Source organism: Tachyglossus aculeatus, chromosome 10 (genome assembly GCF_015852505.1).
Source record: "Tachyglossus aculeatus isolate mTacAcu1 chromosome 10, mTacAcu1.pri, whole genome shotgun sequence".
In the NCBI taxonomy this organism is placed as follows: Eukaryota; Metazoa; Chordata; class Mammalia; order Monotremata; family Tachyglossidae; genus Tachyglossus; species Tachyglossus aculeatus.
Window position 1 is genome coordinate 16154759 of NC_052075.1, and position 24033 is coordinate 16178791.

Sequence of the window (24033 nt, forward strand, 5' to 3'; positions counted from 1 at the left end):
CTCTTGTTCCTAGCCCATCTCCATTAAAGTTTCCATGGTAATTTCCACTTCTGGCAGAGCCTCAATCTGTGGAAGCTTGCCCAGTGTGCAGTCTGCTTCCATTTTGGTAAAAATCCAAGGTGACCGAAGAAAAAATGTATTGTACCTTTGCCCGGGTTGCTACCCGAATACAATGGAGTCTGGGGTGAGCTTGGCCCCTGGATCTTACTGGACCATGGGGACAGTGTATCAGGGAGCCACAAACTGGCAATCACTCAGTAGTATTTACTGAGCACTGACTATGTACAGAGCACTGTATGAAGCACTTGGAAGAATACCACAGAGTTGATAGACATGCTCCCCAACCACAAGGAGCTTAAAATCAATAGGAAGGCACTTACAGTCTACAGGGCAAAGAAGAAGTGCCCTCCACCCCAACCCTAAGTGCACCCCCCAGCCCCCAGCCCAAATGTTCCAGCGTTGTGGCCATGAGGAAGACAAAATCTCCTACCGGGAAGTATTACGGCCTTAAAAAACTACTTGGCTCAATACCAGCACTCACCAACAGATGAGGCAAACAAAAGAAAGGGACATTAAAATAATTTATTCTCAAGACTGTGAGCTCCTTGAGGGGAGCGGAGACCAAGTGCTTTGCTTCTGACAAGGTAGGGTGGCCTTAATGTAAAGAGTATGGGACAAGGAATCAGGACTCTGAGGTTCTAGTCCCAGCTCTGCCACTTATCTGCTCTGTGCCTCAATTACCTTATTTGTGAAATTAGGATAAAAAAACCTGTCCTCCCTCTTCCTTAGACTTTGAGGCAAGAGTGGTACAAGGACAGTGCCCAGTCTAATTATCATGCACCTACCACAATACTTATCACAGTGTTTGATGATGATGATGATGACATTTGTTTGTTGCTTACTGCGTGCCAAGCTCTGTACTAGACCCTAGGGTAGATACAAAATAATCAGGTTGGGCACTGTCCCTGTCCCACCTTGAGCTCACAGTTTAAATGGGAGGGAGAATGGGATTTGAATCCTCATTTTATAGAGGAGTCAACTGAGGAACAGAGGAGTACGTGACTTGCCAAGGTCACACAGCAGGCACGTGGTGGAGGCAGGATTAGAACACAGAACCTCTGTCTCCCAGGCCCATGCTGTAGGCCACAAAGCTTGGCATATACTAAGTGCTTAAAAACACCATCATTATTATTATGAGCTCACCCAAGGACTTAGTAGGTGCTCGGCACAGAGTATTTGCTCAATAAATACCACTGATCGACTGAATGCAAATGGATCAGTGTGGCTACTGTCTATCCCATTAGAAAGTAAGCTCCTTGTGGGCAGAGAAATGTATCACTTCTGTATTCTGTACTTCCCAAGCACCTAGTACAGTGCACATGGGCATTCAATTAACATTGCTACTACTACTACGAATGTTGCATTCTGTTTACTCCTCTTAATTAGTTCCATAGTAATAGCGTTATGTAACAGAGTAACAAAAATAATGATAATAATAACAATAGTGGTATTTGCTAAGCGCTTACTGTGTGCCAGGCACTGTACTAAGTATTGAAGCAGCATGGCTCAGTGGAAAGAGCCCGGGCTTGGGAGTCAGAGGTCATGGGTTCTAATCCTGACTCCACCGCTTGTCAGCTGTGTGACTTTGGGCAAGTCACTTAACTTCTCTGTGCCTCAGTTACCTCATCTGCAAAATGGGGATTAAGATCATGAGCCCCACATGGGACAACATGATCACCTTGTATCCACCCCAGTGCTTAGAACAGTGCTTTGCACATAGTAAGCACTTAACAAATGCCATCATCATTATTATTATAAGGGTAGATACAAGATAATCAGGTTGGACACAGTCCCTGACCCACATGAGGCTCGCAGTCTCAATTCTCATTTTACAGATGAGGTAAATGAGGCACAGAGAAGTGAAGTGACTTGTCCAAGGTCACAGAGCAGACAAGTGGCAGAGTGGGATTCGAACCCAGGTCCTTCTGACACCCAGGCCCATGTACTAAGCAGGGTTCAGCTTCCCATGGGAAATAAGGTAAAGTGGGCTAACATTTGACCAAAACAACACAGGCTACAATTACTTCTGTCACAATGCAAGGATTGTGTTCCTGAAGTACCTGAATCATAGTCAGCTAGGTCTGACATCATCATCAAAGAAATTTACTGGGTGCTTACTACCCACAAACTACTGTACTAAGCACTTGGGAGAGAACAACGGAACTAACAGACACATTCCGGGCCCAAAATGAGCTTACAGTCTAGAGACCCAACACAGGCATTTCCAATTCCACAACAGGACATAATCAATCAATCAATGGTATTTACTGAACGCTTACTGTGGGCAGAGCACATTACTAAGGGCTTGGGAGAGTACAATACAATGTATGTTGACAGAGGTTGTCGCAACAATTACCAAATTGGGCAATTCCATTCTATCCAAAATGCATAATGAAAATATGTAATATGGCAAAGCTGACTATTAAAAATCAAGTGAGAGCATCTATTGAGAACTGTCTGCGGAGCACTGTACTAAGCATTTGGGAAAATACAATAGAGACAGTAGAAATGATTCCTGAGTGCAAAGGAGCTTAAAATAGAGTGGGGAGGATAGGCACTGAAATAATTTAAGGATAAAAGGAAGGAAAAGGTATAATGTTGCTTAAAATGACTAATGCTTCTAAGTATACACTTGAAGTATACACTTCCCCTGTTTCCCCCTTTCCAGTGGGCACCTACAGTGTTAAACCTTTTCAGAGTACGAGTTGTCATACATGTCTTCATTTCATAAAACTTAAAGAAAACTCTCGTTTTTCTCCACAACTTCCACACAGAGAGCTCTCCAGAAACTAAATCATCTAGAAATGGCCCATACAATAGAGTGCAAGTTGTAGGCAATTGGCTACTGTTTAATTTGCAATTACATGCACGATTTAGAAACTACTTTTGGAAATGGAGCCTCAAGAGAGTTGCTAATATGTCGGTGGCTGTAAAACATAATTTAAGAAAAAGCAATATGAAATAGGAAGATATCAAGTAAGGAGTTCTGAACTTGGGGTCTTAATCTCCCTAATAGAGAGAAGTAGCTGGCTCCACAATTGTGGAACATATTGAGAAAGTGTTTTATTGCCTAGTGTTCACTTCTTTATGACTGGGATTTGCAATTAAAACTGAAATACTCTCAAGGCCTGGAAGCCACCCAATGGATTCTATTTTAATACCGGTCAACTATGGAATTTTTAAAATCTGCCTTTGTGTAACTGGCACCACATGCTACTTTATTTCAAATGAGAACCTCTTAGCTACACTTCAGCAATAGACTCGTTTGGGTCATGAGAAGTTACTGGGTGTAAAGAAGGGGAGCCCATGGACACATTTTTTTTAAACTTAGAACAGTGCTAAGAACCACACTTAGAAAAGTGCTTGGCACATAGTAAGTGCTTAACAAATACCATCATTATTATTATTTTAAAAAAGACGTAGGAGAAAGGGATCCAAAGGTCAATCATGTCTTCTGAGAGGCAATGAAAGGTTTTGAAAATTGACTAAGTATCCAAATCTATGGGGAGATACATGCTCTTCTCAGAAGATGGGGTTTTCAGTTTCTTCTACATTCATGTCTATTCATTCATTCAATCATATTTATTGAGCACTTACTGTGTGCAAAGCACTGTACTAAGCACTTGGGAAGTACAAGTCAGCAACATATAGAGATGGTCCCTACCCAACAACAGGCTCACAGTCTAGAAGGGGGAGACAGACAACAAAACAAAACATGCAGACAGGTGTCAAAATAGTCAGAACAAATAGAATTAAAGCTATATGCATGTCATTAACCAAATAAATAGTAAATATGTACAAGTAAAATAAATAGAGTAATAAAGCTGTACAAATATATATATTTGTATATATATATATACAGGTGCTGTGGGGAGGGGAAGGAGGCAGGGCGGGGGGGATGGAGAGGAGGAGAGGAAAAAGGGGGCTTAGTCTGGGAAGGCCTCCCGAAGGAGGTGAGCTCTCAGTAGGGCTATGTCTATCTGCCCTAATACTCAGTCTCTTTCAACCAAGTGAAAATCTGACCAATGGTTGACTTAAAAGTTTGTGATGCCATTACCCCAGGAGCCAGAAACCCTTAAGGCTGAGTAGGAAAGGTTTATTCTTCAAAAGATTCATTTTTAAAGTACAAGGGAGTACACATGAAAAGGAACCAGCTGGAACACCTCCTTTGAGGTTTTTGGTTCAAAGATTTAGCCCGAAAGTGCCCCATTAGAGTAAAAAAAAAAAAAAGCCAACTGTAATATTATTCTTTCTGATGGCATTCATGTGCAAATGAGAAAAAAATTGCAACGAGGTCATCGTAGCCAAAAAGAAGTGAGGATTTCAATGATCTGGTTCATTCAATGCCTACAGATGATCAACCTTGATAATACAGAGTACAGAATGGATTTTATTACTAGAACTGTCTTCTTAGATTGACTACGCAGTTCAAATACTTTGGCTGTGAAGACCCATCTTCAATTTACTGCTGATGGGCCAAAAGCAGTAGAACTGGATAGGAAAAAATTGTTTCAGATTTGTAGTCCTGGCCATGGCCTTGGGCAAGTCAGTCTCTGTGCCTCAGTTCTGCAAAATGTGGATTCAACACCTGTTCTTCCTCCCCCTTAGACTGTGAAATCTGTGTGGGTGTTGTGTCTGATCTGATTGCACTGTATTGACCCTAATGCTTAGTACGGTGCTTGGCACACAGTAAGTGATTGATAAATATCAGAACTGTTGTTATTATTATTTCACTTAGTTATGAAACTAGAATGAAAATCTATACACTTTGGCTCTCTCGTTCTAATCAATAAACAAATGGAATGAAAAGAAAAAAAGAACTAAGTTGTCACATTAGATTTTTCAGGCCATTATGAATAATTCTGCCTTTTTAACCCCATCAGCTGCATTACTGAAGACAATCTACCAACATTTCAAAATAACAGTAATTAAATATCCAAACACACAAGGAAAACATTACCTTCCTTTTTCTACCAGGAGCAACACATCTATTTTTTCTCCATTTTGGACCACTGTGCTGATTGCTAGGGATGCAAAGAAAGAGAAAAGGTGCATCAATTTCCAGGTGACAGCAAAAATTAATAGATTTTCGTAACAGAATGAACACATGTGGGATAGCGACTATGTCCAACCTGATTAACTTATATCTACTCCAGCACTCAGAATAGTGCTCGACACACAGTAAGCCTTTACAAATATCATTACTAGCAGCAGTAGTAGTAGTAATAATATGTGAGGTTTCCAGAAGCTTTAATTTTAAGTAAATTTTTGAAGGACTTCACTGTGAATCAGAAAGTCTAGCCAGGAAAAATTAAAATATTTGAATAATAAATCAAAGATAATGAAAGGACTCCCTAAAATGACTGCAATGACAATGCTTATGTTTCAGAAGGTCAAGCTTCATGCAAATTCCCAGCTGTTTTTTCACAGACTTACGGATTGTGGTAAGTCTTAGGAATTGTAGTAATTCATCCTCAATATTCACTTAAACTCTCCAAATAAAGTAAAACTAAAATTTTAATGATGTTTCCTGAAACAGCTTCTCCTTACAAAGGCAGTTTGGATAAGATCAGAAGATAAAATAACTGTAATATTTGAAAAATCTCAAAAGCACAAGGTAAAATATGATGAAATTTCCTGAGTACCTATGTGGGCCGGGAATGTGTCTGTTATATTGTTGTGCTGTACCCTCCCAAGCGCTTAGTATAGTATTCTTCACACAGTAAGCACTCAATAAATGATTGATTGATTCATAAAGGAGAAGATGAAAGAGACCTGGTACCAGAAATAAAGAAGTTGATAAACACTTCCTACAGGACTCAGATACCTTTTATATGAAGTGTTTGATGTAAATTATATTCTTACTTCTAAAATATATATTTACAAGCACTGTCCTTCAATCAATGGTATTTATTAATAATACTAATGATGGCATTTATTAAGTGCTGACTATGTGCAAAGCACTGTTCTAAGCGCTGGGGAGGTTACAAGGTGATCAGGTTGTCCCACGGGGGGCTCACAGTCTTAATCCCCATTTTACAAATGAGGGAACTGAGGCACAGAGAAGTTAAGTGACATGCCCAAAGTCACACAGCTGACAATTGGTGGAGCCGGGATTTGAACCTATGACCTCTGACTCCAAAGCCCGTGCTCTTTTCCACTGAGCCACTTACTGTATGCAGAGTACAGTGCTAAGCACTTGGGAGAGTACAGTATGATGGAGTTGGTAGATACGATCACTTCCGATAACACTATATCCCAAAAGTTTAATACAATGCTCTGCACACAGTAAGTGCTCAATAAATACCACTGATTGATTATTGCGTGCTCAGAAAACTAGTGACTTGTTGCACTGATGCATTTTTTGCTGTATTTCAGTGCTGTCTATATGCCAGGCATTTTTCTAAGTGCTGGGGTAAGTACAAGCTAATCACATGGGGTTCACAGTCTTAATCCGCATTTTACAGTTGAGGTCATTGAGGCACAGAGAAGTTGACTTGTCTAAGGTCCTAGAGCAGACAAGTGACAGAGCTGGGATAAAAACCTAAGCCCTCTGATTCCCAGGCCCATGTTCTTTCCATTAGTCACACTGCTAATTGTCAGCAGGGATCACATCTACCAACTCTATTGTATTACATTCTCCCAAGCACCTTGCACAGCGCTTGCACATAATAAGCATTCAATAAATACCACCGATCAGTTGATTGACTTCTCTGAATAACTCCTGCAACAAATCCCGTGGATCAGTGACCACCTCCCAGGTATTTGGATAACTATCGTTTTCTAGAACCACAGAATCATTTCTGTTTATGTGTGGAGATTTTTCTCTTCACTCCAGATAGAATTTATTTCATCAATGTGTTACTGCCCACTTTTCAGCATTGCAGAAAAGTGCATTGGTTATAAGGAAAAATATCCCAATAATGAAGTCCACTGGACTGCGAAACTGCCTTCTAATGAAATGTTTGAAGTCTCATCACTTCAATCAACATGATCAAAAACGCAGATCAAACTGGAGCCAGCATCGCTGCACTGGAAAGAGGTTGATTGGACTCGATTAAGAATTCAAACTGAAAATCACCTACAATCCTATTCACAAGACACCAGAATGGCACTTTAAGTTTTTCCCCACACCATGAAGAAGTCTACCATGCAGTGGGGAGTGTGCAAAATATAGGGAAAATAACATTTAGCAAATAGTAAATTTCATTTGTTTCAGATAAACAACAAATACATAATACAGAGTAGGGAATTACTTGATTTGTTTTGTTGCAAAAACGAACAATGTCTGGTTTAATAGCATTTATATTTTCAGACGAGATGAACCACGAGAAACCCAATAAAAATCTAAGTGCTAATGGAATGTTTAAGAAGATAAAACCATACTTAGCTCCTGGAGTCTCCTCAGATGCATTAAACTTTCTTGAGCATTCTCAAGTTCAAGACAAAAATGCAGACTGGACTTGTCTATGGCAAACCAGCCTTTTCTCCATTGATCTAGGGTGTGACAATCTTTGTAGTAAAGTTGCCCGATCAGATCATAATCTGCTTCTGCTAGGCTTTCGGCGACAACTGGGACAAAATGCTTCAAAGCAAAATGCAAAGAAGTACATGTTACAAATGTCCTCACTGGCATAGACATATTCAGGCTATGAGAATCATCATTCCTTGGGTCAGTCCCACCATCCATCCAGCCACAAATTGATTTACCCTCCAACATCACTAATATTTACTGAGCACTTATTGCGTGCAGGTCACTGTGCTAAGTGCTTCGGAGAGTACGCTATAACAAAGTTAGAAGACATGTTCCCTGCCCACAACAAGCTTACAGTTTAGTCTCCAATAGTGGCTCTGCTACTGGGATTCATGAAATGGCTGGCTTACTAGATAGCCATCTCCCTGCTACAGGATGGACTATTGAGCATCCTTCATTCTCCCTCTGATAACCTACTGTAGACAGGTTTTCCAGGTACCTATCCAAATCCCCCTCGAACCTTCACTCAGTTCTCCATATAAACCTGAAAGATGCCCTCTTCAGAAATCCTATTAAGGACAACTCACTTTGCAATATTCTCCCCACATCCAACACCGAAATGATCATTTATTCCGACACCCGCAACACACTGCATTCAGACAGACATGTACTAGCAAGAGAATGTCTACTAGCTGTGCTGCACATTTTAACCAAAATGCACAAGGAAACTAGCAGTCAGGCAGATATTTCTGTTTGCATAGCTTCCTGTGTTCACCACCTTCTGTAAAGAACTATTTCTATTGGCCTTGGACTCACTACCTTCATGATTCAATGGAGACCCCATCGTCTTGGAAGTGTAGAAATCAAGAAATTACTTATTTCCTCACTAACTTTAATTTTTATCCTTCGTATAGATGTTCTTATTCTTATTCTGGATTTTTTATGGCACTTATTAAGCACTTGCTATGTGCCAGGGAAGGAGCTATGGGATGGATTTCTGTCTTTTGTGTGTTGGGTAGGTTATGTCAGCTTGTTTCCACCATTAGGTTGTAATCTACTTGAGGGCTTGTTCCAGGAGTCTGGAACAATGATCCACAAACTCACTAAGTGCTCAGCCAATCTACAATGTGGCTGTTGATAGTGAAGATTAGCAACAATTCCATGTTTGCCCCATCGTTGAATCTTCCATCAGGTCCCCTCTGTTTATTTTTTTTAAATAGCATTTGTTAAGCACATATTATGCTTAAATATGATTGATGATATTATGTGCCAGGCACTGTACTAAGGCCTGGGGTAGATACGAGTTAATCAGATTGGACACGGTCCACGTTCCATATGGGGCTCACAGTACAAATCCCCATTTTTACAGATGAGGTAACTGAGGTAAAGAGAAGGTAAGTGACTTGCTCAAAGGCACAAAGCAGACACGTAGCGGAGCCGCGATTAGACCCGAGTCCTTCCGACTTCCAGGCTTTTTCATTCATTCAATCGTATTTATTGAGCGCTTACTGTGTGCAGAGGACTGTACTAAGCACTTGGGAAGTATAAGTTGGCAACATATAGAGACGGTCCCTACACAACAGTGGGCTCACAGTCTAGTCTAAGCTTGTGGTCTAGGTCACACTGCTTCACTCAGACTTCTTTCCAGACTTATGGAGTCCTAATCTTCTCAGTTTATCACATCTGGAAACTTCTCCAACTCCCTGATCATATTACTTCTATCCCACTCTAAGATAAGTTTAATATTTACATTTTCTGGGTGATTGGAAATTGTGCTCTAGTCACTTCTACCATAACATGCCTTTTCATTATGTATTTTGGATAGAATGCTATTGAGGAATTAGAGAATGTTTCTCCCAAGCACTTAGTACAATGCTCTGCACACAGTTAAGTGTTCAGTAAATATGACTGAATATGATTGAATGTTCTTCCCACAGGGTGAGCCTTCTCTTGCTACAAAGCTACACTTCGTGGCGCAGTGGAAAGAGGGTTAAAATCCCTGCTCTGCCAATTGTCAGCTGTGTGACCTTGGGTAAGTCACTTCACTTCTCTGGGCCTCAGTTCCCTCATCTGTAAAATGTGGGTGAAGACTGTGAGCCCCACGTGGGACAACCTGATCACCTTGTATCCTCCACAGCACTTAGAACAGTGCTTTGCACATAGTAAGTGCTTAAATGCCATTATTATTATTATTGGAGAAACAGGCAGGTTTTTCAATCTTCAAGGTCATAGTAAAAATCATTTCTCCTCCAGGAAGCCTTCCCTGATTCATCTTTCAATGAACGGCATTTACTGAGTGCTCCTGTGTTCAGGGAATGTGTCTATCAACGCTGTTAAAGTATTCTCTCTCAAGTGCTAAGTACACTGCACTGCAAACAGTAAGTGTTGAATAAATAAGATTGATTGATTGAATTCTGGTCACTGTACCAAGTACTTTGGGGAGAACAATACTATTGAGTTGGTTGACACATTCCCTACTCATAAGACTAAAGGGGGAGAAAGAACCTCTCATCATTTCATGCTAGTCTCCCTTTCTTCTGTATTGCCTATGTACTTGGGTCCAAACCCACTACGCACTTTAATATACCCCAATCCAACTCTTCTAGCACTTGTATCCATATCCTTATTCTCTGTTGCTTCCTTCCTGTTATTCTCTGTTGCTTAAAATAAATATCTGTATTTATTTTAATGTCTGCCTCCCTCACTAGATTGTAAACTCCTTGAATGCAGGGATCATGTCTACCAACTCTATTGCATTGTACTTCCTTAAATGCTTGCTACAGTGCTCTGCACATAGTAAGCACTCAATAAAAACCACCAAATGATTAATTACAAGTTGAATTTTTGGTAGCAGAGGTTCCTCCCGAAAACCAACCCTTGATTTACAGGAGAGCGATACTTATATTTAGTAGTAATGCTATCTCCTATAAAGCAAAAAATAAGTATGACTTGCATTTTGTTGTTCTTTTCTCTATCATCCATTTTCTTGCACAATCTCTTATTTTATTGTTTTATTTCATTTATTTGTTATACTCTCCCAAGCACTCAGTACTGTGCTCTGCATACAGTAAGCACTTAATAAATACAATTGACTGACTATTTTGATGACAGCCTGGGTCTCAGCCTGGGTGACAGCATGCAGAGTTTATTTGTTTTTTAATATACCTATGCACATACCATTCGGTAGTACCGATCACTAGTCATACTGCTGCTCTTAAGGATTGTACAAGAATATTAATGCTGAAGTCTGCATTCCTTTTTTTTTTAATGGTATTCATTAAGCGCTCACTAGGTGCCAAGGACTGTACTAAGCACTCAGGTAGATACAAGCTAATCAGCCCATGTCCCTAACGGTCTCACACTCTTAATCTCCATTTTATAGATGAGGAAGTTGAGGTACAGAGCCGTGAAGTGACTTGTCCAAGGTCACACAGCAGACAAGGCAGAAACAGGATTAGAACCCAGGTCCTTTGATTTATTTTAATGTCTATATCCCCCTCTAGACCCCTAAGCATGTTGTGGGCAGGGAATGTGTCTGTTTATTGTTATACTGTACTCTCCCAAGTGCTTAGTGCCGTGCTCTGCACAAAGTAAGCGCTCGATAAATACAATTGAACGAAAGAATGAAAGGACCCCCTCAATCAATACAAGTGAATGAACAAATGAAAGGACCTAGAACTGTGCTCTTTCCACTAGGCCACACTGCTTCCTTCATAATACAACCGTATCTTCTTGGGGGAAGATCCATAGAAAAGATGGGTGGAGTAGCCCTTCAGACTCTGGACAGGTCAGCGTTCATCACTGTCTCAGAGAAAGTGGTTTGTCAAAGGCTCCCACTCCAGAATGGCTTTATTCTCAGAGCCCTGAGGTGGACACGAACAGCTAATCGGAATTACCTTGGCTATGGCCTGGGTCCATTTCCTTTGACAATGAAGGGTCTCAGCACCTAATAAGAACGTGCGATCTGAGGGCAAGTAGATCTCAAAGGTAAAGATGGCCCTGCAGCAAAAAGGAAAATAAAAAAACAAAAAACAAAAAAGCCACTGCATTTAGACGCCAAATCCAACGTCCTGTTTCAAACTGCATTTTCTAAGAGATTATTTTATGAAATATTCATTCAATCGTATTTATTGAGCGCTTACTGTGTGCAGAGCACTGTACTAAGCGCTTTGGAAGTACAAGTTGGCAACATATAGAGGTGGTCCCTACCCAACAGCGGGCTCAGAGTCTAGGAGGGGGAGACAGACAACAAAACAAAACATATTAATAAAATAAATAGAATAAATATGTACAAGTAAATAACAATAATAGTATTTGTTAAGCATTCACCTTGGGCCTAGTGCTTGTATTATATGCTGGGGCAGATACATGATAATCAGATCAAATACAGTCTATGTCCCACATGGGGCTCTCAATGTGAGAGGGAGGGAGGAACAGATAATTCAATAATTCAATAATCCCCATTTTGCAGATGAGGAAACTGAGGCACAGAGAAGTTACATGATTTGTTAAGCGCTTACTATGTGCCAGGTACTGTACTAAGCACTGGGGCGGACACAAGCAAATCAGGTTGGGCACAGTCCCTGTCCCTCATGGGGCTCACACTCTTAATCCGCCATTTTCCAGATGAGGCAACTGAGGCCCAAGAAGTGAAATGACTTGCGCAAGGTCACACAGCTGACAAGTGGCAGAGCCAGCATTAGAACCCAGGTCCTTCTGTCTCCCAGGCCCATGCTTCTCCTCTCCAAGTAAATATGTGTCTTCCTGACCCTACTGTTTTTATATGTAATCTAATTTACGATTGTCCCTCAAATAAATGGGGGGCTGCCTTTTCTGGGAAATTCTGAGCTTCTTTCCTTGTTTCCCAAGGCTCAGGCTGTCCACAGGGCGTGCCTTAAACATTCATTTCATTACAAAGCTCACTGGACTCAAAGTGTTTCAGAACATCTGTGGTCCTAAAGCTATAGGAAGGATACGGTCATGTGAATCAAGATTTAATGGGATCGTCTGAGCAACCTCATGAATTTCCTTAAAGATGGATTTCATCTGCATTTCCAACCACCCCATCTGTTGTGAAATGCACAAAGTGCACCAATGTGTAGTAGTAACAACTGTAAATTTGTGTCTACCATCTCTCTGGTATTATACTGCCCAAGCACTTAGTACACGCTCGGCAAACAGTAAACACCCAATAAATATCAATTGATTGACTGAATCACAGGCAGGGAACGTGTCTACCAACTCTGCTGTATTGTACTCTCCCAAGTGCTTAGGCCACATAGTAAGTGCTCAATAAATACTGATTCACAGGCAGAGAACATATCTACCAACTCTGTTGTACTGTACTCTCCCATGAGCTTAGTCCAGCACTCTCTCTGCATGCAGTGAGCATTCAATAAGTACCATTGATTGTGACTGATTCACAAGCAGGGAAATTGTCTACCAATTCTGTTCATTCATTCAATCATATTCTAAGATTTGCAAGTGAAATCTCCTGTCCACACTAAAGCCCCTACCCTGCCAGTGGGACAAAGCAGGACACAGCTTCTGTCTTGATGCTACACTGTGAACACAATTTTAGTTTTAATTCACAGTGTAAGTCATGCCAGAGCAGCAAGCTAATACACATACATAAAGCATATACGCAGCTCATAAATGAAATAAGTAAATAACTTAAACTATCAGCTGGATGAGTCTAGAAATTGTATTTGGGTTTGTGTCCCTTATTTCCACAGCTGGAGAAAAGGGTTACTCGACCCTTGGGTAAGGGATTGGGTAGACAATCCTCTTTAATAAACCATTCTTCCATGTCTAGTCCACTCCCCTTCTTTCTGGAGAGACATATAAACTTCCCAACTGGAATTTTTCAGTCAGTCAACTGAATTTACTGAGTGCTTACTGTGTGCAGGGTAATGTACCAAGTGCTTGGAAGAGTTCAGCATAACAATATAACAGACACATTCCCCACCCACAACAATCTTATTGCCTAGAGATTTTTTTGTTTTGAATGGTGTATAAATGATGGATATTACCAAATGTCTTCTATTGGTCCAGTGGAAAGAATACTTCCCTGGGAATCTAGAAGACCTAATGACAATGATAATAATAATGATAATAATGTGGTATTTGTTAAATGCTTACTAAGTGCCAAGCACTGAGGTAGATATGAAATAACCTGGTCTGACACGGCCTCTGTTCCACACAGCCAAAGTAGGAGACAGAAGAGGTACTTAATACTCATTTTAGAGATGAGGAAATGGAGGCACAGAGAAGTCAAATGACTTGCCCTAGGTCATATAGCAAGAATGTGGAAGAGCAGGATTAGAAAACACTCCTTTCATATGCCCATGCTGCTTGCTGTAGCTGGCTAACATGGACATTTGCAATAATAACTGTGGTATCTATTAAGCTCACCATGTTCCAGGCAATGTACTAAGTGCTGATGTCCTACAATTCTGCCTGCCAACTCGATTGTGGCACTCTGTGCTTCAGTGGGAACACAACCGGCAGGGACGAGTGGACGTGGGTGGCCCCGCACAAATCACTAGCCCTATTATCAATTCCTCTGTGCAGACTTTCAGTCAGTCCTGAAATCTTGGGATCGTTCTTATCTGTTCTTCCTGATCAGAGTGTCCATCATCACTGTCGAACTCCAGATCTGAAGATCTGAATCCTGTGAACTTGCTCTGGTGAGGGCTTAATTCACACTGACCTTTCAGATTTCCCTGCATAACATTTTCATTTTCTCACTTGTTAGAAAATTCCCCCAGAGATTGTTTAGCAGTCTCTTCTCGTAGCGTACATAAAGCTCACTCTTTTAGGAGAAAGAATCAGATGCTAATGAAGAGCAGGGGCACCAATAAAGCATTTGCAACCTGTTGGGATAAATCCTTGAATAATACTCTGGTTTACATATTCAATGTCTCCGCTCGGAACTTACCCAGTGGTTAAATAGGAATTCTCCTTGTGCACCGCCAAGCTGATCACGTCATTGATGTTAATTGTGCCATTAGGAGAAGTGGCCTTCTCATTTTCATAATAACTCAGGAAGCCTGCTTCTAACACACACCACTTTTTATTGGTCTCTGGAAAATATACAAGATGAAATAATAGAATGGAGATTGAACAGCGGAATGGGCCACTGAACACAGCCCCGCTTGGGCCTTTATGCTACCATCTCAACAAATATTTCAAGAGCGACCTGACAGAGGAAGGGTTTTGTCTGGCTGCTGAAATGTCCAGGATCTGATGCCCTAGACAAAGGGCTGTCAAGCCTCATGGACCTAACAGCCACATACCAAAAGCATCATACGACTGAGAGATGTGTGGGTCTCAAATGAGTCCTGTAACTGGGAAGGCGAGCAGGCGTTATGAGGTGGAAATGGCAGTGAGCTGGTATTACTGGATGAGGGGAGAGGGTGGATGGTGGTCATGGTGGAAAACCCAGGCCCACTTTGGGTAGAGGGGCAAGAAGGGGTCAGAGTAGTGGCCCACTGCTGCCCATTCCAAGCCAAGCCGGAAATGCGTAGGGTACTCTCGAGAGAACGGTACTAATAACGATGCTATTTGTTAAGTGCTAACTATGAGTCAAACACTGCTCTGAGCCCTGGGGTAGATACAAGCTAGTCAAGTTGGACACGGCCCCTGTCTCACATAATAATAATAATAATTTTGGTATTTGTTAAGCGCTTATTATGTGCAAAGCGCTGAAGAGGATACAAGGTGATCAGGTTGTCCCATGTGGGGCTTGCAATCTTAATCCCCATTTTACAGATGAGGTAACAGGCACAGAGAAGTTAAGTGACTTGCCCAAAGTCACACAGCTGACAAGCGGTGAAGCTGGAATTTGAACCCACAACCTTTGACTCCCAAGCCCGTGCTCTTTCCACTGAGCCATGTGGGGGCTCAAAGTCTTAATCTCCGTTTTACAGATGAAATAACTGAGGCTCAGTGAAGCAAAGTGACTTGTCCAAGGTCATACAGCAGATAAGCAGCAGAACCGAAATTAGAATCCAAGTCCTTCTGACTCCCAGGACCTTGCTCTATCTGCTAGGCCATGCTGTTTCCCCTGCCAAGGACCACAGCTGTCATACATCAGCCGCTAGTCCGGTCACACATACTGCATCCCCTCGGCAATCCTCTCTCTGCAATGTTATTTCCGTTTGGATTCACAGATTTCAGGATAGCATAAAATTCAACAAAGGCGTTTTAAAATTTGCTCTGCCCCGAGAGCCCTAAAAGCCCAATTTCTGACTGGTGTAGTTGGCAGGAAGTGATCATCAAGTGCTGCAAGTTTTTTTTTTCCACTTTGCCTCTGATAGAGAACGGATAGCCTAAAGCAAGTGACAAGAAAAAACCTAAGCAAAAGTGCACCAGAACTGGGGAGGAGGAGGCAAGAAACTGGTAGAAAATGGGGAAGGGAGAGGATTTCACTGCTTAATGAAGAAACCAGTATGTGTTCAGTCAAGAACTACAAAAAGACATGCCAGTATTTTTTCAGCTTTAACCTTCTTGGACACAGAGACAGCTGAATTCATTCATTCAATTGTATTTATTGAGCACATACTGTGTGCAGAGCACTGTACTAAGTGCTTGGGAAGTACAAGTTGGCAACATATAGAGACGGTCCCTACCCAACAACGGGCTCACAGTCTGGAAGAATCTACAGTCTGAATCTACTAAGCAACCAGATTCCAAATGCTTGCCTGGTTCAGCACTCTGCAGACTTTCAATAAAAAGGTGTAAACTCCCCTTGATTTCCTTTATAAACTAAAAGCTACATATCATAAGCTCCCTGAGTGCAGGGATTATGCCTACCAACTCTATTGTACTGCACTCAATCATGGACTTAGTTTAGTGCTCTGTCCACACTATGTGCTCAAAAATACCAGTGATTGATTGATGTCATCTGCACACAGTAAGCTCTCAAGAAATACCATGAATTGATTAACTGAAATGACAGAAAGTCTCCTTTCACCTTTTAACCCATTCTGACCCTTCCGGGGTCATACAAACAATAGACAAGCACAAAACTGGTTCTCTGTATTTTGAAGGGTCCATGAATCCAGGCCTCTGATACTCATGGAGCACAGACATAATCATAATAATAATGACAGCATTTATTAAGTGCTTACTATGTGCAAAGCACTGTTCTAAGCACTGGGGAGGTTACGAGGTGATCAGGCTGTCCCACGGGGGGCTCACAGTCTTAATCCCCATTTTACAGATGAGGTAACTGAGGCACAGAGAAGTGAAGTGACTTGACCAAAGTCACACAGCTGACAATTGACGGAGCCGGGATTTGAACCCATGACCTCTGACTCCAAAGCCTGGGCTCTTTCCACTGAGCCATGCTGCTTCTCAGACATGGTTAACTAAGAGGTGGTGGTTACGTGTGTGAACTTGCATTATTGTTTTATTCACGCATTTGTGTCCTAGTGGAAAGAAAATAGAAGACCTGGGTTTTAATCCCAGCTCCACAATTTACCTGCTGAGTGAACTGGGGCAAGTGGTAACTTCTCTTACTTGAGGTCCCTCATATGTAAAATAGGGATTAAAAAACTGTTTTCCCTCCTCCCTTAGATGATGAGTCCTAGTGTCAGAGAGGGACTGTGTCCAACCTGATTATTCTGTATCTACTGCAGTATTTAGCAAAATGCTTGGCTCACAGTTAGCACTGAATGCAGCACTCTGTACAGAGGAATTGCTCAATAAATACAATTATTTGATCGACTGAACTAATACCACAATTATTATTATGTACTCTGTAGAGACAGACTTACCCTTGAAACAAGGGAAAAATCAGAACAGTGTTGCCTAGTGAAGCAGTGTGGCTCAGTGGAAAGAGCCCGGGCTTTGGAGTCAGAGGTCATGAGTTCAAATCCCAGCTCTGCCAATTGTCAGCTGTGTGACTTTGGGCAAGTCACTTCACTTCTCTGTGCCTCAGTTACCTCATCTGTAAAATGGGGATTAAGACTGTGAGTCCCCTGTTGGACAACCTGATTGCCTTGTAATCTCCCCAGTGCTTAGAACAGTGCTCTGCACATAGTAAGCACTTAATGACTGCCATCATTATTATTATTAGTGGAAAGAGCATGGGCCTGGGAATTTGAGGACTTATGCACTAGTCTCAGCCACACCACTTGTCTGCTGTGTGACCTTGAGCAAGTCACTTAACTTCTCTGTGCCTCAGGTAGCTCATCTGTAAAATGGGGATTAAGATAATGACCCCATGTGGGACATGGACCATGTCCAACCTGACAGTCTTATGTTTACCCTAGCGCTCTGTAAAGTGCCTGGCACATAGTAAGCACTTAAATATCATTTAAAAAAAAAATCAAGCCCAAAGATGACATATTTGTAAGCACACACACACACACACACACACACACACAAGACACACACACACCAGTTTACCCCAATAACCCTCATGGTTTTAACTGTTCACCTATTAGACCGCTTCATCAATCTTCCATTAGCAATACATTAGGCTGACGAAAAGAGAGCAAACCAGGGCTATCTCTCTTCACCATTCCAAACCAACCAGAGGCACTTATTAACACTCAAAGCTGGAGGGGATGCATGCCCTGACAGGTTGATTTCAAAATGAACAGTTGAATCTGAGCTGGCAGAGGCGAAAATCTGATACTTCCTCTGCAGACCCTAGAAACAGGAGCCATCGTGCCGTCAATGTAATTCCCGGAGGTGATGTTCCAGGGTCGCTCAGTGCCACTGAGCGAAAGATAGAAAGAAAACAATTTGCACCTTCCCTCGGCTCTTCACAAATCGCAAAATGCCATTCCTTTCCCAAGGATATGCATTTCAGCCGAGGAAAAATGACCTTACACTGTTCTCAGTGAGTTAGAGGACGAGGTGGTAAAACTACCTTCCGAAGTAGAAATGTCCATATTAAATTAAATGAGGAAAATGAGAAGCTGCACACGCCAGGACTTAACCCTGGAAGAGTCGATGCAGTGGGAAGACTGAGCGCTGTGGAATTCTCCCCTGGAGTGGGTGATCCCATTTTCCCAAGCACCCATCATGCTTTGTCAGCAGCTCTGAAGACAGTTTTGGCAGGGAAAGAGGTTGAAACTGTTATATTATAATGATATTTGGGGACTATTAACATTTTAGTGCTCTACATGACCCCCCCCCCCCCAACTTTTTCTTAACGGTATTTTTTAAGAGCTTATTTTCTGCCAAGCACTGTGCTGGGGTAGATAAAAGCTAGTCAGGTTGAACACAGTCCCTGTCCCACAGGGTGCTCACAGTCTAAATCCCCATTTTACAGATGAGGTAAGTGAGGCACAGAGAAGTTAGATGATTTTCCAAGGTCACACAGCAGACAAATGGCGGACCTGAGATTAGAACCCACATCTGTGCTCTTTCCAGTATGCCACACTCAGTTATCAGCTGAGAGTCAGTAGTATATGCACTTTCTAGGCACCAAATGACAAAGAGTAAAAGATGATTAAGCTAGGTCAGTAGTTACTCCTGGAATGGTCAATATTCACTGAAAGAATTAAGGCAAATGACCTAAAAGGAAATTGTACCTTCAGTCATTCAATCAGTGGTTTTAATTGAGAGCTTGCAGTGTGCCGAGTACCATACTGTATGCTTGGGAGAGTGCAATAGAGTTGGCAGACATGATTGCTGCCCTCAAACAGCTTAAACTTTGCCAGTACTGAGGATCAGACCTGATAGTGGTTTCATTTCTGAAATGTCAAATGAAGCTGAGAACTCAAGCTTAGCTGTGTCATCAGTGAACTCTCATGTTTACTTCACGAAAAATATGTTAATTTAAAGAAATATAATACCTTCTATTATTTTTTTCTCCGTAAACAACTTAGCAGCAGTAGAAGAGACATGATATAAAAAGTCACAGAGGAAGGTTGAATGTGAAGAGTCTTGGGGCAGGCCGCTCTCCGGATGAGTTTCATGTTGGGGAAAATCTATGAAGAGAACAAAGAACAAAATATCAAGAATACAAATCTTTCCCAGTTTGTATCATAATGCTTCACTGGTCACTTAGAAAGGATTCTGTTTGTTGACATAACCATTGTATTGTACTCTCTCGAGCACTTAGTTCAGTGTTCTGCACAAAGTAAGCATTCAAAAAATACCATTGATTGATCGACTGTATGACTATGATTTATTCATGTTTTTAAATGTACTTATTAATCACTATGTGTCAGGCAGAGAGTAATCAGGTTGGACATTGAAACATCCCCAAGGAGGGCTCACCGTCTTAATCCCCATTTTACAGTTGAAGTAACTGAGGTACAAAGACTTTAAGTGGCTTGCCCAAGATCACACAGGCCCTCTTACTGCTAGGCCCATGTCCTTTCCACTAGGCCATGCTGCTTCTCTTAAGTGCAGTCATCTGAATACTCTGATTTCATGTGTGGAAATTGATGTCAACGATTTTGTAATAGAAATACGCTGCATTGACTCATTATAAGATAAAAGTGCAGGGCCCTGCCTGCATCGACAGATAGAGAGGACTCAATAACTATGAATGATTGATGTGGCCTTTGCAATTTACTTAACATCGCTGGGTCTTAGTTTCCTCAACTGGAAAATGGGGATTAAATACTTGGTCGGTCTCCCTCAAACTGTGAACCCCATGTGGGACAAGGACTGTGATAAGAGTATCTTTTATGTACCTCAGTGCTCAGCAAATAGTAAGCGCTTAACAAACACCACAATTATTATTGCCAATGAATAAATGAATCACACTAACCATATACGGTATAAATATGCAACTCTAGAACATCATTTTCAATGGATTTAAATGAATGGTAAGGAATTTAGGCTTTACTCCAGCATAGAACTCCAGTTAGAGGACTGCTTACCAAATTTTGACCTTCCATCATCATCTCCCACAGCTAAAATGGGTCCTTTCGCTAAAAGGCCCCACCCCTTATCACTCCTCCCCACCCCCTGCAAAACACACAAACACACACACAGCAAAGAGAACACAAGCAGTATGGCCTAGTGCATAAATCAGTCAATCAACTGTACTTATTGAGCATTTACTGTGTGCCTAGCACTATACTAAGCACTTGGAAGAGTAAAACATAGCAATATAACAAACACATTCCCTTCCACAATGAGTTTACTGTCTAGAGGGTTAAAGCAGGGACGTGGGAGCCAGAGGATCTGGGTTCTAATCCCAGCTCAACCACTTGGGTGCTGTGTGACCTTGAGCAAGTCACTTCATGGTGCCTCGATTTCCTTAATTGCTAAATGGGGATTCAATTGCTAAATGGAGATCCAAGACCTGTTCTCCCTGCTACTTAGACTATCAGACCTTGTGGAACAGGGATCGATTCTGACCTAACTGTACATAGCTCTTAGAACAGTGTCCAACACATAATAATTGCTTAACAAATACCATAGGAAAATACTAAACACAAGGAAAAGAACCATGTACCTGAGAATTTGTTATGGAAGAGGAATTCCATTTGCAGGCCCTGCCCAGCTCTCTTGGCTAGTAGGTATGGGGTGCTATAGACTGGGTCTCCCGTCGCACACATGACATCAGCCCCGCTGAACAACAACGCCATGGTCTCCAGCACATCCGGTTTAACAACAGCAGCACAGAGAGCCTACACCGGATTAAAAAATGAATTAAATTTTTTCAGTGGGTGGCAGCTAAAGTCTAGTTTCCTCCAAAATGGCAGTGACGGAGAACGTCGACTGCCTATACCTAAGAAACTTTAATATTTCTGATTCTCAGGGAAGACAGTGGATGACAATGCCCCAGACTAGAACTGGGGAGTCTGTGGATTGTTCCCGCCTTCCTTGTTATATTTTCACGATGCTATTTTTCATCAAATCTTTCCTGTTTTCTTTTTCCAATGAAATGTGTGTGTGTGCATGTGTGTACATGCGTGTGTGTATTCCTGTGCATGATCCTATTATAAAAATCGTTAGGTCCCATTGTTCAATGACTTTGATTCAATATCCTTATTCCTTTTCCTAAGGCTTAATAGTGCTTGGTACAAAATTCTTAATAAATGTAATGCATAATAACAGTTCCAAACAAACTCTATGTTCCTTTATGTCAAAGGGAACGAAGGCTAGATTTTTCTCATCATGATTATGTAGCAAACCTGTTACTCCCCACTTATGCAGTAAAAAGGGCCCCGAAGTCACAGGTAAGGCAGGGTGCCATCACGTGCCTGTCACCAACCAGTACATTGTTTTCTCCCCCATGGTGGGAATCAAGATCGACACTCTCTGGGGTACATTAACAATATTTCTGACTAGCCAAAGGAAACGCTTCTTCACCCGCTGGGTGGCAAGCAAATTGAATCTGTTACTGGAGAAAGCTGTGTGGTCAAAATATCAGTGGGCAAGAGTAAACTGGGGATCGAATAAAGTCATGAATAAGCAGTTCTGTTACTTGAGAGAAAGGGATAAAGACGGGAAAGTGAGGAGCTGGCTAGTTGGTCAATCAATCACATTTATTGAGTGCTTACTGAGTGCAAAGCACTGTACTAACTTCTTGGGAGATTACAGTAAATCAGAGTTTGGAGACATGTTCCCTGACTACAGTGAGCTTACAATCTAGAGGACAGTCTAGAGGTGGAACCCTCTCCATGAGAACATGCATCCTGGACAGCTGAATTATAGTAGGAGAAAAATCCGTTTGGAAGGACAGAAATCTGCCTGGTCTCTGGATTTCTCCACCAGCTCTAGTCAGTCAGTCAATCAAGTTTATTGAGTGCTTACCGTGTGCAGAACACTGTACTAAGCACTTGGGAGAGTACAATAATAGATATTCCCTACCCACACACAGCAGATTGTGGGGAGGTAAGGAGGGGGGTGCTTCAGGATTGGGGTTCAGTGATGCAAGAGTGATGGAGAGAGAACAAGTTGGCTGGACAAGGAAGAGTTGAAGGTCTGGACTTTAGCATTTTTTAGTGACCACAACAACTGAGGTGGGAACTCACCCCCAGGAGCAGTGGTGCGGTCACATCACACCAGAGGATTATTTTGATTTTTGATTAGATATAATGGAACAAAGTGATTGGCTGGGACTCAGAGAAAATGAACTGGGGAAAAAGGAAGAGAGAAAAACGTACATTAGCGCCTATGACATTCTCTGGCTTTTAGGTAGAAATGGGGTAACTGGGGCTGATAGCTCTCCTATAAAATGGCCCCAGGCTGGCTGCAGGGCTGAGAAATGGGTTCTGCACATTTAAAACCCTCATGTGCACTTTGCAGCATGCGATACCCCATGCCCACCGACTCATTCACTTCTGTCCATGAAACACAACTGGAAGTGGACACACAACTAATTGGTGGGGAGGGCAGAGGGGATAAGTAGTACTTAGCAAGTCATTACCCCTAATTTTCAAGGTGCATGCTTATAATGAAAGACTGGATTTACTTCAGGATTGCCTCCACTGCATACCTTTCCACCAGGCCACAGTACTTCATTCCCGGAAGGTATCGGAACGGAGTTGGGGTAAATGACAGCAGTTTCTGATTGGCCCTATCCTAGCATCAGCTTGCTCCTCCTTAGGATGTGGGGTGGGATTGTCAGAAAAAATGACTATGTAATAACCCTTAAAGCACCTCAGCAACAGCTGCGCCAACAGTCTATAGCCCTTCGAGGGCAACCGTTGGCTCAGAGCCTTCAAGAGTCCAATTTTCCAAATGCTGAGGTGGTCTCTCCATGTGGCCCAGGGGTCTCCTTCCCTCCAGGATCATGGAGGGAGCCACGTCAAGGGAAAGAGCAAGGGCCCGGGAGTCAGAAGAACTGGATTCTAAACCTGTTCTGCCTCTTCCCTGCTATATAACCCTGAGGAAGTCACAACCTCTCTGGCCTCAGTTTCCTCATCTGTAAAATAGGGATCAAATACCTGTTCTCCCTCCTTCTTCGACTGCCATGTGGAACAGGGACAAGGTCCCACCTGATTTTCATGCATCTACTCCAGTGTTTGGTTCAGTGGTTAGAACATAGCAAGTGCTAACAAATCCCATTTTATTACTATTATAGGGACTTATCACCTCGATGGCCTGAAGCCTCTTCAGTAAGAGAGTCAGAGCTCATGGGTTCTAATCCCGGCTCTGCCACTTTTCAACTGTGTGACTTTGGGCAAGTCACTTCACTTCTCTGGGCCTCAGTGACCTCATCTGGAAAATGGGGATTAATCCATGTGGGACAACCAGATAACCTTGTATCTCTCCCAGCGCTTGGAACAGTGCTTGGGACATAGTAAGTGCTTAACGAATACTATTATTATTATTATTATTATCATCATCATTATTATTATTATTATGAATGAGAGATCATGGATCATGTGACTGGTTATTCTTTGCTCTCTAGCAGCTCCTAAATCAAGGAGCTAAGAGCCCGGGTTATCTCAAGGAGAGACTTTGTACTCAACATGAAATTCAAAAGAATGGACACCTGTGTCCAGTGATAGCAATAGACAGAAGTGAAATGTTTACACAAGTTCTTCTGGGATATATTTTAAAATGAA

General features: G+C 41.9%; 1 protein-coding gene across 2 annotated transcripts in view; it reads right to left on the bottom strand.

Moving 5' to 3' along the window:
* ARAP2 (ArfGAP with RhoGAP domain, ankyrin repeat and PH domain 2) overlaps positions 1-24033 on the bottom strand; it is a 167425-nt gene that overhangs the window by 48360 nt on the left and 95032 nt on the right. For both annotated transcript variants that reach the window (XM_038752401.1, XM_038752400.1), the window contains exons 15-20: positions 20970-21144; positions 19351-19485; positions 14475-14619; positions 11431-11533; positions 7447-7645; positions 5021-5084 (exon numbers count right to left, since the gene is read on the bottom strand). In XM_038752401.1, the coding sequence (XP_038608329.1) occupies positions 5021-5084; positions 7447-7645; positions 11431-11533; positions 14475-14619; positions 19351-19485; positions 20970-21144 (821 nt within the window). The remainder of the gene's footprint in view (positions 1-5020; positions 5085-7446; positions 7646-11430; positions 11534-14474; positions 14620-19350; positions 19486-20969; positions 21145-24033) is intronic.